At 41.8% G+C, this 17,799-nt stretch overlaps 1 protein-coding gene across 1 annotated transcript; it reads left to right on the top strand.

The window, feature by feature from the left end:
- The first annotated feature begins 460 nt into the window (after positions 1 to 460).
- Positions 461 to 16,499, top strand: ZRSR2 (zinc finger CCCH-type, RNA binding motif and serine/arginine rich 2). Its single transcript, XM_042809723.1, has 11 exons — positions 461 to 536; positions 2,384 to 2,463; positions 2,580 to 2,676; positions 2,953 to 3,061; positions 3,392 to 3,478; positions 5,630 to 5,668; positions 7,257 to 7,372; positions 12,239 to 12,452; positions 14,753 to 14,808; positions 14,992 to 15,101; positions 15,735 to 16,499. The coding sequence occupies exons 1-11, from the start codon at positions 490 to 492 to the stop codon at positions 16,214 to 16,216; spliced, it is 1,437 nt and encodes a 478-aa protein (XP_042665657.1). The 5' UTR covers positions 461 to 489; the 3' UTR covers positions 16,217 to 16,499.
- Positions 16,500 to 17,799: the final 1,300 nt, after the last annotated feature.

Genomic DNA, 17,799 nt, shown 5'->3' with positions numbered 1-17,799 from the left:
ATCTGACTTCACTCAGCTCTTCAACACAGTTGCACCATGGCAGGCTATCAGCCAGAAGACACGCTGAAAGCTCACCTGGTGGCAGGCATTGCACAACTGTATTTCACATCTACGTCACAGCGTAACCAGAGCAAGACACACGTTACAATCCATAATCCAGTCAGTTACTGCAGCTGTAGGCTATCAGCACGACCCGCTGTGTGGACAGGCAGTCCAGCCGTGAAGCACAGCGTGCACCGCTTCACTCAGCAGGGCTGAGAAAACCATGAGAGGGACTCAGAGGACTCAATCAATCTCCTTTCCTTTGGAGCCCTTTTGTAAACCGAAATGCAAGGCACTGGTTTTCAAGGCACTCCGCCATACGCCAACAACGAGCTCCACCTCCATCCACAACTGCCGCTAACGCACCAACCACAGCCGCTCGAGTACCGGAAGGGATTTTGCGCCCTTCCGTCGCGGGGTCACGTGACATCCCGTCGGTAACGCAAGATGGCGGCGCCCATGTTGCTGCCCGAGTCCCCTCTGGGGAAGCTGAGGTGAGGACGGGGTTGAGGCCCGCGCCGGGCCTCCCCATCTCATCTAGGAAGAAGGGGAAGAGCCTTGGGATGCCTATGGAGGGCCGAGGCTCAATTCCAGAAGAGGCTGCCCGGCTGCGCGGTAGGCCGGGTCGAGGCCGCCTCGCGGCCGGGCCTGGGAGTGGCGCAGCTACGTGCCGCCATGGCCGCCCCGCCGCCGCCGGTGCCGCGCGCTGGGGGTGAACCGGCGGCGCTGTCCATGAGGGGGACGGGGGAGGGGGTGCCGCCGGAATGGGGTGAGGCCGGAATGGGGAGTGTGCGGTGACAGATGATATCTAGGCCGCTGTCTGTATCCCGCCCGCCCGTTCGCCGGGTAAGGGAGGTACCAGGCGGGGGACTCGGGTCCGGCAAGTGCCTGAGCTGGATGTGTGTTAGGGCGGCCTCGTCTGGCAGTGCCTCTTAGCCTGAGTGGCTTCTCTTGTCGCACTCGGTGGCGTACTTGCAAACTTGGGTGCAGCTGTGCATTAGCAGCATTGAGAGTTGCTCTTTCCTGTATTTCTTAGGCATCAGCAGCTGCTGAGACAGCCTCAGAGCTGGGTGGAGGGGGTGTTTTTGTGTCAATCTTAGGCATCTGTTTAAGAGTGGGAGAATTGTCCCTGGGGGTGGGTATTACAGAAGATACTGGGCTTGTGTGAGTCAAAGGAAAAGGCTGAGCATGTAGTGAGGCATCTGTCAGGCACTCAGCTTCCTGGGTAACCATCACAGTGCTATGAGTGGCATGCAGTGTTGTGCAGGTACTGAAGTTGCAAATAACCATGAACAGAAGGGCGAGTTTTTGATTCTGATTTACATATCTAGATTAAAAAAAAAAAAAAACCAAACAAAAAAAAACACTCTGAAAAAAATTGCTCTGAAATGGCAGGCTTCTGGTCTGCTGTCACTATTTTCTGGTCTGCTGTCACTATTTGTCATGGCAGTGGGAAGAGTTGAAGATCATCCTTCCCACTGCGAACTGACTAGAAAGAATGGAGCTAGAAAGAAAAAAGGACAGAGAAGGCGTGGTATGAGAAGATTTCTAGCTATGTGAAGTGATATTGAGCATAATGAGAACAAGGTGCTGCTTCCTGGCAGCCACACAGAGCTGTCATGTAAACTGACATGCTAAGCATGAGTGTAGCTAATATCCTGTAGTGGAAAAGAGAGATTGAGAACTGTATGGCCAGGCTGGATGGAGCTCTGAGCAACCTGGTTTAGAGGGAGCTGTCCCTGCCTGTAGCAAGGGGGTTGGAACTACATGATTTTGAAGGTCCCTTTCAACTCCAATCATTCTATAATTCTGTGATCTCTAGTAACTGTTGTGTGTGCTTGTGGTATCTATGCATTAAAACTGCTGTTTGTAGAGAATATGTAGACAGAAGGGCAAAGATGTGGAATTTCATACCAAGTAAAGAGAACAAAAAACTAACATTTGCTGGAAGGCATGCCAGAGCTGCCAAGTAGGATATGCTTTTTTTTTTTTTTTTTTTTTTTTTTTTTTTCCTGCCAGATCTTATCTGGTGGCCAAGGTTCAGTACCTAGGGGAGCTTTCATGGGGCTGATGATGATGAGCACTGCAGAGCTCAACAAGGAGAAGATCCTCTGTGTTGGGTCCAAGTCCAAGCAGTGTCATTATTGCTGGCAACATGCAGCTCTAAAAGCACAGTTGCAGATTTTATTGCCGTGTCAGATATCCCTGTAGTGTTATGTTTCATATAAATATGTTTATTTTGCAATTGTGGGGTTTTATGCTGATGATGTAGTTGAATGCATATATGATACTAAAACTTCTTTGCTAGGCTGTGGTAGCATAAATAATTTCTCATCTTCAGCCATCAGAAATACAGAGCCATTCTGAAGAAAGAAAAGCGGAAAAAAAAGCGGCAGGCACTTGCCAAACTGAGAGACTCAGGTAAGTGCAAAGAATTTTGGATTTCCAGGTGATTTTTTTTTTAACAAAGATATAAATTTGCATGCATCTGGTTACTGCAGCGTCCACTTGTTAGGATGCTTTTTTTCTTTTCTCAGAAGCTACAGAAAAAGATGAATCAGTGTCTGAGGAGGAGGACGAGGAGCTCGAAGAAGAAGAAGATGAGGAAGAGGAAAAAAAACTTGAGGCAGAAAGGTAAAAAAGCTAGAAACCAGCACATGTGGAATACATGTTCATGCTTTGAAAAGTATTAATATATTCTGTGTATAAAATAGAATCTTCAATCTATATTCCATGTTTCACAGGAGTTCTCTAGAGTGTGAATGATTGCTATAGAATTTTTAATTTTAAGGAATGTTAGATAAACTGTAGATAATGCTAAGCTAACAAATTTAGTTATATGCACGATGACTGCATCTGTTACGGGTAATCATTAAAATTTGCCTGAGAGGTATATGGTTTCATTGGTAGACAAAAACTACATGAACAGTGGTTGCTGAGGGAAGAAAAGGCTCAAGAAGAGTTCAAGCTTAAGAAAGAAAAAGAAGAGGCTGCAAGAAAACGTCAAGAGGAAGAAGAGGTGATACATCAACTTAGTGTTATAGTTATATCTGGTAATAAGGAAGACTTATAATAACTTTAATATCTTCTGCTGTAGTGTGCCAAGTTTTGTTGATGTTGATATGTCTAAAAATGTAAGCTCCTTTCTTCATTTAATTCTAGAAGAGCAAAATTAAAAAGACACTAAAATACTCATGTAATGGGTTTTTATTAAGAGATGTGGTGTCTTATTACTGAATGATAATGGTCAGGGAGTTAAAATACAGCATGATTGTTTTGAATTTGATTCTAGTGATTATAAAGTATTTATTTGTTTCCTTGAGTAACTTTTTTTTTTTTTATCATAAAGAGAAAGATCAAAGAAGAATGGGAAGAGCAGCAAAGAAAAGAGAGAGAAGTGGCACAGCAGAAGCAACAGGAGAAGAGAGAAAGAGAGGTGATTCCTGGCAGTGGGAGGATAAGCATACTACATATCCTCTTGCATTATCTGATGCACCAGTCTATGCATGTTGAAAAAGGATTTTATTCTAACTATAAGTGCATGAATCTGTTAATTGTTTCTCTTTGTTTTAAGTTGCTAAAATGATACTTCACCGTTGAAGATCTAGTAACTCCATTTACCTAGAAGGATGACTGATTCTAATGCATTTCTATGTACTTTTTTTACACCAGTTAAACACAGAGGCACACAATGCATACCAGTTTCTGGTATTTGTGCTTTTTACATTTTACAGTAAAGGTAGTCCTTATTTAATGTCCCAGCTAAACATAGTGGTGAAGAAAATTCCCAGTGAGGATATAGAGTTATATTTCTGCTGTTCCTTAACAGAGTCCTTAATCTAAAGATACATTACAGCTCTTCTTTACCTGACTCATCCAACAGGACGTATCTTTTTTTTTTCAGAGTACCTTAAATGGGCAAAAAAGCTATGCTAAACATGCTAGTAATTTATAACATTTCTTTTAAGCATCTCTTTTTAAGTGTTAGAAATTGAATAATTTGGATGTAAGATGCCCTGAACACAAATTAAAAAATGAGGGCTGACCTATCACCAGTAAAGGGCAATTGCAGCTGTGACATATCAGCTTCTCCATGTTAGGAAAAGATTCAAGTTCAGCACTACTGCTGGAAGGTGTCTTGATGATGTGTTTCGTAACTCCAGCTGGGCAATAGACATGAGCAAATGGCATTGTCTCCTGCATTTAGTAGTTGATTGCTTCACTGGTTACATAATGTAGCCATGATGAAGGAAAAAGAACAGCAGTTGTATTTCCCATCTGTCTTCTTCTTGTGTTTCATGTCCTTTCCTTTCCTTGCAGAGTAAGGAGAGAAAATGATGGTCTCATCCTTTATTGAACGTTGAGATATAGTTCTCTTAGTACTGTGTCATGGTATCAGCAGGGTTTTGTGCCTTCCCTTTTTTTGTGGCTAAGTTTGCTTAGTCCTGTTGGTTTCCTGAACTAGCTGGAAACTTTTTTTCTTTTCTTTTTTTTTTTTTAATAATTGTTTTCTTTCTGGATTACTGTTTTACTGGTCTAGTGAAAGAAGGTTCTCAAAGAAGGTGCTGACAGTCACTCACTGTGGGTGAGTGTTCAGCAGGGAGTGGAGCCACACATTTTGGCAGTGCAAAGTTAGTGCATTGATTTGGCCTCTCTCTTCAGACAGGAGTTTATTCAGATTTTGACTTACTGACCGATAGAAAAGATGGCATTTTTTGCTCCTTAGGATGGGAAAATAGTTTTTGGGTTTGTTTTTTTCATGCTGAATTACATTTTTTCCTAACTTTCTGTTCCTCTTTTTTTATTTATTGCTTTATTCTGCCTAATGAGCCTGCTTTGGCAGGGGGACTGGACTAGGTGATCTCTAGAGGTCCCTTCCAGCCCCTACAATTCCGTGATTTTTGTGACGTTCCAAATTAGAACAACGCCAGTATATTTTTCTTGTATTGGTTATGTCTCAATGTCCTTATATTTGAACTTCCTAGAATAATTTGTAAGGACTAATTTCTAGTTTGTCTTGGAACGTGACTGTTGCTTTGCTTAGCCCAGTTAGAGGAAAAGGAAAGAATATTCTCATTGTTTTACTCTATTTAAAAGACTAGATACAGCAAAGCTTGACAGGTTTCTGAATTTGACACTTAACAGTTGCAGAGTTGAGTTTAACAAGGGCTTACTAAACAACATGCTTTTCTGTGCTGCCTGGAATACTCTAAGTCAAAAAGCTTAGTGCAAATAAATGATCATGAATTCAACTGTAACTAAATTTAGTCCTAGACGAAAAGATGAATTTGACTGTTCAGTAGTTCAGTTACAGTTTCGATAAAGAAAATGAAAATTTTGAAGCTGTCTAGTATTTGGATTAGAAAATCCTCTACATGAAAGTTTAGTCTGATGTGTCGTTTAACGGCTTTGTAACGTGTGAATTCCTACAAAGCAAAAATAAAACTTACGGTTTTCAAGCAAGCCCCATCAAACATTTCACTGTGCATAATCATGGGGTATTGTAAATTAGGTTCTTAACTGAAGAAACCAGATGTTTTGCGTGTCCATGGGATTTTCACTAGTCCTGTGTTTGCACCATTTATAGGCAGCTGTGCAGAAGATGCTGGATCAAGCTGAAAGCCAGGTATGCTCCATCTTTTTCAAAAAAGAACTGAAAAATAATTTCACTGCTATCTAGCCTTTGCCTCGTAGCGTGTTGTCCATCTGCTGTCAAGAACCTAATGGCTAATAAATTTATTATGTAGTGGTTTGCATAAGCTGTAAACAATTCTTTGCTGGATGGAATATAATTAAGTGTATTTCTGACTGGTTGATTGCAGTGCAGTTGTGCATGCTTATTCTTGTTCAGGGGATGTGAGTCAAGAATGAATCTGGAAATAGTGATGTGTGGTCTATTTTTAAGAAACAGCAACAACAGAAACTAGTAACAGTGTACTTGTGGATTACATTTCTAAACAAAGCTGTCAGTCCTTTTAAGCTGTGAGAAAAATTTGGTTTTTGAGCAGATGGTCGACTCTAAATAAACCATTCAGCAGCATAGGAAAGCACAGATCTGAAGAAAAAAAAACAGTCTGGGGAGAACCTGACTGCTGGGATTCCTGGAATAGTGTGCATCTCACGTTGGCATGTTGTAGTAAGGGAAATTAAGTCTTCATTTGAACCTTAGAGGGTATGAATTTGGTCTCTCCTATTTCCTTAGAAGATAACCTGACTTTTTATGCCTGTACATATAGGATATACTATTCACTACTTTTGAACAGTCATATTCTGCTTAAAATTCTGCATAAATCTGAAATTTAAGTTTTAACCTAGTGTTACCCATTGAGTGCGATTACCACTAACTGCTTTGGAGTAGAATTCAGTTCTGAATTGCATTTAAATGGTTCTTTAGGTTGGCAGTCTGACTCTTTATTTTGGAATATGAGTAGAAAAATGCTCTGAGCTATTATCTGCCCAGCACTTCAGATGTGTTAACAGCCATTTCTGCAAGGGAATAGACAGAAATGTATGTTAGAATCATTGCATGGTACAAGTCAGTTCAGAGTTCTGCTACTTCCATGCAGTTGAAGTGATGGTGCTGTTTTGTTGAGAATAAATTACGGCTGAGAGTCACGAGTAAAACTGGGGGCAGGGTCAAATCCTGCTTGTAAATGAACAGTTTTCAGTTGATCTAAAATGACAACTTTTGGCTAGTTGGCTTCACAGATCTTTTGGCTAAGAAAATGAAAATTCATTTCTTAAAATGTGCTTTATTGATAGCCAACTCATGCCTGTAAATTGATTATCCCAATCTGAATTTCGAAGATCTTAATTTCATTGCCTGAGATGAGCAGTATGGAGGCTTTTAGTTCCAGTACTGTGAATTTAATTGTTTTTAATTCTAGCCTATGACAGGTTACTTTTATATTAGCATTTCCTAACTGCATAAAAAGTGACAGTTATAAAATTACTGAGCTTTGAGCTGTTGCAAAGACAGACAAGTAAGTAGTCCTATATTTTTATCTGCCAGATGTAAAAAGGGCTGCTCAGTGTATATTGGCATGAAGTAGCAAACAGGCTTAGCTGAGTGGGAAGAGCCTCTCAAAAAACTCGTTATTCTTGTGACCAAGGAGCGAATTATTACTGCAATTCTTTGTGTTATAAAATCTTAAGAAACTTTGTTTAGCAGAAGAAAACATTTCATAATTTTGTTTCAATGCTTTTTTTCACAGCTGGAGAATGGTGTGACCTGGCATAACCCAGAGCCCCCAGAGAACATAGGAACAGAGAAGGATAGAGCAAATTGCCCATTCTATATCAAAACAGGTTCCTGCCGATTTGGAGACAGGTAATCAATTGAATATTACCAGCACATAAATTTTTTGAGAGGTGAAGGGCAGGCAGCTTCATTAGCTCATGTGCAAACTGAAAAAAATCTTGATCTTGCTTTATAAAGGATGCCTTTTCTGTGAGGCAGTCGTCTCCAGGGTGAACACGTTCCATGTCAAAGCAAGGGATTGCCTCAGCGGTTGAGGGGGAACCCCTGTCGGGGAGCAGCTGCTGGGGGCCGTTAATCTTCCTCTGGTGGCAGTGCTCTGATGTGGTGGGGGTGGGGCCGGGAGCAGTGTGGTCACCCCCTGTGGATACGAAAGAGGTGACCACCTTAAAAAGTACAACCAAGGACTCAAGTCGTGACTGGTGCCACTAAAAAAAGGCCAAGGAGAGGCATCTTTTCTGAAGAGGCACTAAGGCATCCATCTGCCACCTGGATAACCTCTCTAGAGGGATTTGCTGCTTGCTGGGAGCCACATCTGGGACATCAGGAAAAAAGATAACAGTCCTTCAAGCTGGGTTGCATGAGGCTGTGATCAGGAAATTAAAAAATATCAAAAAAGACTTTATGTTCCCTTGGGGAGATGTTGAAGGGATCAGGAGTGCAGGTGGTATTCTCCTCAGTCCTTCCAGCTGGAGACTGGGATCTGGGAGAAGGAGGAGAACAGGTCAGTTGAATGATTGGCTGCATGAGTGACATCGCTTCAAAGGCTGTGGGTTCCGTGACCTTGGATGCACCTATAACAGACCACAAATGTTGACATGGGACAGAACACAGCTGACAAGGAGGGGCAAGAATATACCTGATAACAATCTGGCTGGGCTCATCGCCAGGGCTTTAAGCTAGAGCTGCTATGGGAGTGGGGGAAGCAGCAGGGGAAAACCTCAAATTTGTCCCAGATGTTTGTGTGAGGAGTCCTCTAGAAAGTTAATGTGTTCGAAAGCCCAGCTGAAGTGCTTTGATACCAGTGCATTCAGCATGAGAAATAAGCAGCAGGAGTTGGAAAACAGGGTGCAATTTGAAAGCTATGATCTTATCGCTATCACAGAAATGTGGTGGAATGGCTCACATAACTGGAATAGTATGATTCAGGGCTGCAAGCTTTTTAAAAGGGATAGATAAGGCATGAGGGGTGGGGAAGATGCTTCGTATATTTAAAAAGTAGACAGACTGCAAGGAGCTCCCTCTGAGTAACAGAGGACAGGTTAAGAGCCTGTGGGTTAAGATTAGAGATGGGATTAATAAAGGACAGTTGGAGGTCAGGGTCTACTATACGCCACCTGATCTAGAGGAGCCTGCTGAGGAGGCCTTCTTGCTTCAGCTGAAAGAAGTGTCACACTCATAGACTCTCATCCTGATAGGGGATTTCAATCATCTGGATATCTGCTAGGAAAACAACACGGTGAGCTGTAAATAATCTGGGAGACTCCTGCAGTCCATCAGCGATAACTTTCCTGTTCACTTATTGGAAAGACCAACCAGCGGTGAAGTGTTGCTGGACCTTGATCACGCTAATGTGGAGATTGTTAGAGATATTAAGACTGGGGGCAGCCTGGGCTGCATTGACCATGCCCTTGTTGAGTTCATGATCTCAAGGAACATAGATCTGGCAAAGAGTGCAGTCAGGAGCCTGAATTTGAAGAGTATGAACTTCAGGCTATTTAAGGAATTTTAGGATGAGATCCCCCAGAAAAATTCCTAGGGACAAAGGAGAGCAGCAAAGCTGGCTACTTTTTAAGGATGCCTTTCTGAGCGTGCAAGAGCTCTCTATTCCCAAGTACAGGAAATGAGGCAGAGAAAGCGAGAAACAACCCTGGCTCGACAAGGATGTGGTGGACATACTGAGGGGAAAGAAGGGCAAGTACAGACAGTAGAAACAAGGATATGTCACCTGGGAAGAACACAGGGATGCTATCCAGACATGTAGAGATAGGATTAGGAAAGCCGAGGCACAGATGGAACTGAATGTGGCAAACAATATTTAAAGCAAGAAAGAATTTTGTAGGTGCATTAAAAACAGGCCAAAAAGAGTATTCCTCTGATGAATAAGAAAGGAGGATTGGCTACAGCAGATACGGAGAGAGATGAGGTAATCAGTGGGTTGTTAGTTTAGGTTTTCACTAGCAACAGAGATTCTCATATTTCTTGCATCCCCGAATCTCACTTCCATGAACCTCTTGTTGGGAACTAGGGGAGCAAACTGCCCTGCTTCCCCCACCCCTCCCTCTCCGTGCTCACCTCATGAGACTGAATGTGTACAAGTGTATGGAACTGGATGACATGCATCCCATAGTCCAAAGGGCGCTGGCTGAGCTGCTCTCCATCATATTCAAAAAGTCATGGCTGTCAGTCACAGTCACTGGTGACTGGAAAAAGGGAACCATCACTCCCATTTATAAGAAGAGGAGGAAGGAGGACCTAGGGAACTACAGAGCTTCACCTTTGTGCCTGGGAAGATCATGGAACAGATCCTCCTGGAAGACACTTTAAGGCACATGAGGGATGAACAAGTGATTCAAGACAGCCAGCGTGGCTTCACCAAGTTGTGCCTGACCAATCTGGTGGCCTTCTATGATTGATTAGTCTCATTGGTAGAGAAAGAGAAGGTAACTGATGTCATCTACTTGGACTTGTGCAAGACCATTGATGTGGTCTTCTACCATCCTTATATCTAAATTATAGATATGTGAATTCAAAAAGTGGACTGTTGGGTGGGTAAGGAATTGGTTGAAAGGTCGCAGAGTTGTGGTCAATGGCTCTATGTCCAGGTGGAGGTCAGTGATGAGTGGTGTCCCTTGGGCATCTGTCTTGGGACTGGTACTCTTTAACATCTTCATCAATAATGTAGATGATGGGATCAATAGCACCCTCAGCAAGATTGCTGATGATGCCAAGCTGGGCAGTACAGTTGGTATAGCAGGAGGAAGAGATGCCATCCAGAAGGACTTTGATACACTTGCAAGGTGGGCCCATGTGAACCTAATGAGGTTCAACAAAGTGAAGTGCGAGGTTTTGCACCTGGGTCAGGGTAATCCCAGGCATGTATACAGACTGGGAGAAGAACTTGAGAGTAGCCCTGCGGAGAAGGACATACGGTAGATGCAAAATTTAATATGAGCCAGTAGAGTGCACTTGCAGCCCAGAAGGCCAACGGTATCCTGGGCTGTATCAGAAGAGGGGTGGCCAGCAGGGAGAGGAAGGTGATTGTTCCCCTCTGCTCTGCCCTTTTGAGTCCCTTTCTGGAGTATTGTGTCCAGGTCTGGTACTCCCAGCACATAAAAGATGTGGAGCTTTTGGATAGGGTCCAGAGAAGGCCATGAAGATGACTGACTGAAGGAGCTGAACTTATTCAGTCTGGAGAATAGAAGGCCACGGGGAGATCTCATTATGGCCTTCTAGTATTTAAGGATAGATTATAAACAGGAAGGAAATGCACTTTTTACACAGGTAGATAGTGATAGGACATGGAAGAATGGTTTTAAACTGAAGGAGAGAAGATTTGCATTAGATCTCAGAGGGAAGTTTTATGAGAGGGTGGTGAGGTGGTAGAACATGTTGCCCAGAGAGGTTTTGGTTGCCTCATCCCTGGAGGTGTTCAAGGCCAGGGTGGTTGGGACCCTGGGCTAGCCTGATCTAGTACTTGATCTAGCAGTTGGGAACTCTGACTGTGGCAAGGGGGTTGGAACTTGATGATCTCTTCCAACCCAAGTCATTTTATAATTTTATGATAAATTACTTCTATTTATTTGGATGTGTTTCTGTTATTCATGATGGTACTAGGCAGAACCGTTGCCTGGCTGGAATTGATGTTACAGAACATTGCTGATGATACATTCTGGTTCTGTTGATTGAAGTGACTTCTAGCTTAGCTCTGGCAAATGCACAAATATATTTGGGCAGAATACATTTGATTTCTTCTTTTAGCCCAGGCCTGGCATGTCAGATGTTGTTTTTCATCTTGCTTAGTTTACATATGCTGCATCTTTGAAAAATAAAATAAAAATCCTCTTCCAGAATTCTGTTCTTTGTGTACTGAATCTGTGCTAATTTCATTCTTGGTTCCTGTATATTGCTGTGGGTGTTTTGTATTGGAAATGCAGTAAAAGGCAAGAACAGAGAAGGACGACAAAATGATCAGAAACGAAGAACAGCTTTGGTAGGAGGAATGGTTAACCTAGACACTTCACTTTCAAAGCGATGATGAAGAAGGCTATAGTAAATGGACATTTTGGTTGAACGTGAGCCAGCAGGGTTTCAATTGCTGGTTTCAAGACCTGGTCTCTTCCCCTAGTTTGTCTGTTGCTTTGCCACTGCTAGATATGAGAGTAGACTAATCTTGACAGTCGTTCTGATCATGTCATGAAAAGGAGAAGTGTGTTCTCCTAGTCTGTGAAGTGTTTGAAACAGTAATCATAAAGCACACTGAAGTAACATGGAGGCTACCATCCATGATCTCAGCGAATCTAAAGGTTTGTGGGGGAGAACTGCATTTCAGCATGTGAGGAAGGTAGCCTGAAGATGATGCACAGTAAGGGAGATCCGGTACTTATGTGGCTGCCAAGATGCAAATATAAGATAGGGCTTGTTTATAATAAGCTTTTTAAGTGGAAAAAGTCAGTCTCATGCAACTCTGAGTCTAGACATACTTTTGTTTCATAAATAAATGTTTCACTCCATAATCTCCTCTTCCCTGTTTGTTGAGAACATCACCAGAAAAAGTCCTTCCTCCTAAAGATCTGTTGTAATACTTGAAATATGTTGATCTTCTGCTAGTGAATTTTTTTTGTAGTAACTTTTTCAAAATGGCGGGTGTTTGAAGTTTCAAGTGCTGCTTCTGCCGAAAGCAAAAATACTTTTTCTTCCTTCTCTACAATTTTCCAGGTGTTCCCGCAAGCATAACTATCCAACATCCAGTAAGACGCTGCTTGTCCGAGGGATGTTCATTACTTTTGGCATGGAGCAGTGTCGAAGGGATGACTACGACACCGACGCAAGTCTCGAGTACAGTGACGAGGAGACCTACCAGCAGTTCCTAGAGTTCTATGAGGACGTGCTCCCTGAGTTTCAGAATGTGGGAAAGGTTGTTCAATTCAAGGTATGCATATGAGTGTAACAACTTGTAAATTCTGAACGTATACCATGTCAGTTGTGTTTTATTAGCCTTTAGAGAATTCAGTGCAGTATAGTCTAGGTAAATCCCATGTACTTCAGAGAACTGTACTGTGTCTACTTCAACTGTGCATCTCTCATGACACCTGTAAACTTCTCAGTGCTTCTGCAGAGCATTCTGGGTGAATCTTCTCTCCCATTCTCTTGAATTGTCACAAAAGCTTGTGCTTTTATACTGCCAGATATTTATACAAAAAAAGAGTCCGTGTAACTCTCAATCCCTTCTCTGCTTAGCCTGTGATAAGCCCAGAGGGCCCATGGATTAAGACTGTTACACGATGTAAAGATGTTTGGGCTGCTATTGCCGCTTACTGTCACTGTGCCACTTAGAACTGTGCCAAAGGTATGATGATAATGAAATACATTATCAAGTAGGAGTATACACCCAAGCAGTGTCATTGTAGATCTGATGTGATAAAACAAACTCAACAATGAACTGAAAAGGTAGTATGTACTTCAGCAGCAGGAATTAATTTGAACTGGCTATCTTGTAAAGATGCTATTTAAGTGGTGTTGAGGTTTGTCATCTACTTCTAGTTTCTGCATCTGGTTTCCTGCTATATATTTTTTTCCTTATAAAGATTATGATTTCTAGTGAGAAAAAATGGGGAACCTGCAAATATAGGCCTCCTGATGAATTACGCCTTGTTGTACTAAAATGTACAGCTTGGATGGTGGAATCTCCTTTTAACAGAACTTACGGAAGCATCCCTTTCTGCGTGCCATTGCCAAGTGATTTTCTGTAGTGACCAGGAGGCAAGAAGTGCCTTTTCTGTTTTTGTTTCCCTGTATTGACAACTGCCTCAGGACAGAGATTGTACTAGCATCACAAGCAAGAGGAAAGTTAAGTAAAATCAGTGAATTCTCAGTGACCTTTATAAGAAAGAAACCTTCACTTATTTGAGAATGAGAATCCTCCCCCACATCCTCATGCCTTGACTCGGGATATTAGCAAGCAGTGCTCCCTTCTAGAAGATGGGACGCGGGTTCTCAATGGAGAATGTGTTGAAACAGTCTTACCATCAAAACTCACATCCTTAAGGTAATATCTTGGTTGTGTTACATGCAGCTATTTGCTAAGTTGCATGTACTTTGGTCCCTGTGGCTAATAGTGAGTTAATAGCTTCTGCTTTAGGATTTCTTAGCTTTTGAAGCAATTCTGCAACTCTAATTTGATTTTTCAGAGGTGTTCTTGTTTTATTAGAGATGCTTAGGAATTAGGTGTCAACTGATAGGATCCTAACTGTGATTTTGTTGAGTGTCTGCTACCATTTAGACTCATGTTACGCACATCCCTCTTTCAACTGATTTCCATTTCCAACGTGGCCTAAGGTTTTATTCTTACTGTTCTTTCTGGGAAACTAGTCCAGAACCTGGCAGGTCTTGACAAGACACGCTTCTGCTCTTTTCCCACCCAAACATGCCTGTTGTGATGTCGTTCTTGTTCTTGCACTGACCTTGTTATTTATCTTGAATAGGATGACTGTTTATGCTGTAATATTTAATTATATAGCTGCTTGCTGTTATCTCTGAAGCCCTTGCCTAATCCAGCACACATGCACATTATTCTTTCAGGGTCAGTCAGGTACAGTGATGGAAGAAGCTACTTGTCTCACTTGGAGCAGATGCTGGAAGAGGCATGGAGGCAAAAGAGGCTGGCAAACTGAGTTCTTGCCTGATCGGGGCCACTTGTCCCAGAATCCTGAGGGGCCAGTAACAGGCTTTCGGGAGGTCAAATTGCATATTTTTGAATGCTAAATTATGATGAAAAATTGTGTTTCAGAAATGTGAAAGTGAGTGACTTCAACTTTTATAACTCATCTCACTCTCAGAGAGGTTGTGAAGGTAGACTGATCTAAAGATTCTTTTACCCCATGTTTCCTTACAGAGGTACTACTGGTTGTTTTCAGAGCAGTATTTGGCTGTTGCAGAGTAGTGCTGACTCAGACTTCAGTGCAAGAGAACAGAGTACAAGCTGCCTTGTAGACTGGAACAGAGGCCACAGTGTCAATCAGAGCAGAATGCTGGAAACATACAAAAATAAAGCAGAAGACCTTTTTGTTTTCTAAACCTTGTATTTGACTAAAACTGTGTTGAGAAGAAAATAATGTGCGAGTTCACGCTGATGTGCCGTGACAAATCAGAATGGCTGCCAATTCAATGTGTGTGAGTTGCTGTATGGCATGAGCCTTCCATTGCCCTAATGTAATGTTTCCAACTCCTTAGGTCAGCTGCAACTATGAGCCTCACCTACGAGGAAATGTGTACGTTCAGTATCAGACGTGAGTATTCAGTCTTACCAATTTGCACAGCTGCAAAGTCCAGTAATGAAAACGGCGTCATCCAAATGATTTATTCTCATACTGTAATGACATCCTAAAACTGGGCAATAACCTCCGAAACGATCCTACAGCGATAATGCTGCATGTTTGGTTACACTGGGTATTTTTTTTTCCTTTTTAAAGGGAAAAGGACTGTCAGGCAGCTCTTGCTCTATTCAGTGGCCGATGGTACGCAGGCCGGCAGCTTCATTGTGAATTTTGTCCTGTGACAAGATGGAAGACTGCTATTTGCGGTGAGTTGCATTAATACTCAGGAAATAGATTGTGTGTTACTGAAATAGTTTGTTTAGAAGTGAAAAAGAGGAAGTTAAGTGATTGCTTTGATTCTCTCAGTGCTTCAGTTCACGTTCTTTTCTATTTGAAAGACAAATGTGCTTATTTGCTTCTGTAGGTTTAGGAAGGAAAGGGAATACCTCTGCCATATGATATATGCATTCATATCATCCTAGTAGATTTGCCATGGACTGGAAAATTTGGATCCCAGCTTTCACAATAATAATGATTATAAGGTGGAAGTGTAGAAAATAGCAATTTATCTCTTTCAAAAGCAACAGTAGTGTCTCAACCATCAACAGTTCTTAGCAGTTACTATTGCACTTGACTTCTCTACACATATGTTCTTTGAAAGTTTAGGCTAATAAAAGTACTTACAAAATTGTTTTACGCTAAAGAATAGCCATCTTAAAAGTTAAAAATTAATTCCAAGAGGAGTACATATAAAAGTAATCTTGGGTAGTATAGGTGTTCATATACATGTTTTTCTGTTCAAAGAAGCAGAATTCCGTTCAGTAAGTTTCTTTCCAGTAAGTGTATAATGCAGTTTTTAATAGGACTGGTTCATAAAAAGCAACCCTAATCTGTTGCAGGCTTATTTGAAAGGCAGAAGTGTCCAAGAGGGAAGCACTGCAACTTTCTTCATGTATTCAAAAATCCAAACAATGAGTTCTGGGAGGCCAATAGAGACATACGTGTTTCTCCAGAACGGACTAATCAGTTGTCTAAAAACTCTGAAAGGAGAAACAGATCGAGCCATCGTGATGACTATTACAGCCGGTCAAGGAGAAGGGGCAGCCCAAGCCCAGATCATTCTTACCGGAGAAATGGGGAATCTGAAAGAAAAAAGAATCGCCGCAAAAACAAGAGAAGGCGCCGATCTGGCAGGTCGAGAAGTCGAGAAAGGAGGAGGTCACGCAGCAGAGGGAGAAAGAGGAGAGGACGCAGTCGCAGCAGGAGTTACAGTCGAACACGGAGTCGGAGCAGAAGTCGGAGCTCCTCTCGATCCAGGAGTAGGGGCAAAAGGAGGTCAAGCAGCAGAGGAAGAAACAGTGAAACTCCCAAAACGAAGTGAGAAATAATTTCAGAAATTGCTAATTGATCAAATGTAGAGCTGACAAAGAAACCTTTCCAATAGGGCACCAGATACATTTGAGTCACAAATAAAGTGTTCTTGCACATTAAAACGTTTCTTCCTAATAAAGGACCCTAGTTTACTGTGTGCTAAGCTTCAGAAAATTAAAAGTCCTATATAAGGTGTAAATGTCAAGTACTCTAGCTACTCTGTCCCTCTGAACTACTGCAACATTTGGATGCATACTGAGTACAAAATAGAAAGAAGTAAAGCTTTTTTGGTATATGCTTATGCCTGTGTTATGTGTGTGTTAAGTGTTTACTGTCCCTGTAAGGAGTTAGTACAGAACAGCTAGTGTGCTGTAAATTCACACAACAGCATACTGCAAGTTGAAGTCTGTGTAAAAGAGAGCCGTTTATGTTTACTGAATGTTTATCGGAATTTCCTTTCTAGACAAAGTAATATAATCATCTTATGCTTGGAGAAAAGGGATCTAAAAAGACTTCACAGTTTGATTGTACTATAGTTGCCCAGTAGGAGCTTTGTGGTCATAAGTGTTGGATTTTTCTCTCCTGTGACTGAGCTGCTGAGCTAATTGCCTGTAGGGATTGCAGTAGACTAAAACCAAGTAGGAATTACACAAAACAATAAACAATCAACTTATTCAGTACCCTAATCCCCAAGTAAGAGGGGAGACCATGCACTTGTAATCCTGGAGCGAAGACAGAAAATAGTTTGCATACCTCTTAGTTGCATGCCATGTGTAGTTGAAAATCTCCTGCCTAACCTATGGTGGAGTGGTAGGAAAGGTGTAAATCTGGTCACTAGACATGCAGATGTAGTTGTAAAGGCTCAAGATGACTGCAGAGATGTTGCAGAGTGGCTAAAGAAACTGAAAAGGTTTATACCTGAAATAATACTTCAGGGTTTGTTGTTTTTTTTGTGTTTTTTTTTGTTGTTGTTGTTGTTGTTGTTTTTTGTTGTTGTTTTTTTCTGAGATGACGATTTGATTTGAAGCCCTTTTTAGGCTTGTATTACAAGCAGTTTAAGGCACCCTACTGCCTAGCTCCCCTACAGCCACGGCAGAGAGTAGGGTACATAAAAATGAAGTTATCGGGATGAGGCTTTCTTGAAATGACAGCTGTGTTAGCAAAGTACTTGCAATTAACAAAGTCCTTATAAATACTTCTCTCTTAAATGAAAGATCTGTGCTGTTAAATGGACTATACTTCACCTGGCTTAACTTTAGGTATTTGACTTAGGCTCTTATGGCATTGTGTGTACGTGGAGAGAGCAGTTTGTGGTACGTAAGATGCAGGTGCCCTGATCTGTGTGCAGAGATATCTCCCTCTCTTCAGCCTCTCCAGAGAGTTTGGGACTCCTGCCTTCAGGGGGCAGCTCTAAATCGATAGAATCCTAAAGCAGACACGAAATGCTCCCAAAGAGATATTTGTTATCATTCAACAATACAGCGTAAAGTCCCATCAAAAATGTGGACATCCAAACTCACTATAGCATTCCTCACAGCATTTTTTTTTCCCAGGATAGTTAAGAATGGATGAACATTGCTTCTGGTTATAATA

The sequence above is a fragment of the Centrocercus urophasianus genome, unplaced genomic scaffold (genome assembly GCF_019232065.1).
Source record: "Centrocercus urophasianus isolate 14NV4802_14NV808 unplaced genomic scaffold, USGS_Curo_1.0 seq_12, whole genome shotgun sequence".
NCBI classification, from domain to species: domain Eukaryota; kingdom Metazoa; phylum Chordata; class Aves; order Galliformes; family Phasianidae; genus Centrocercus; species Centrocercus urophasianus.
The sequence above is the reverse complement of the archived record's forward strand: the minus strand, read 5'-3'. Positions and strand labels throughout refer to the sequence as shown.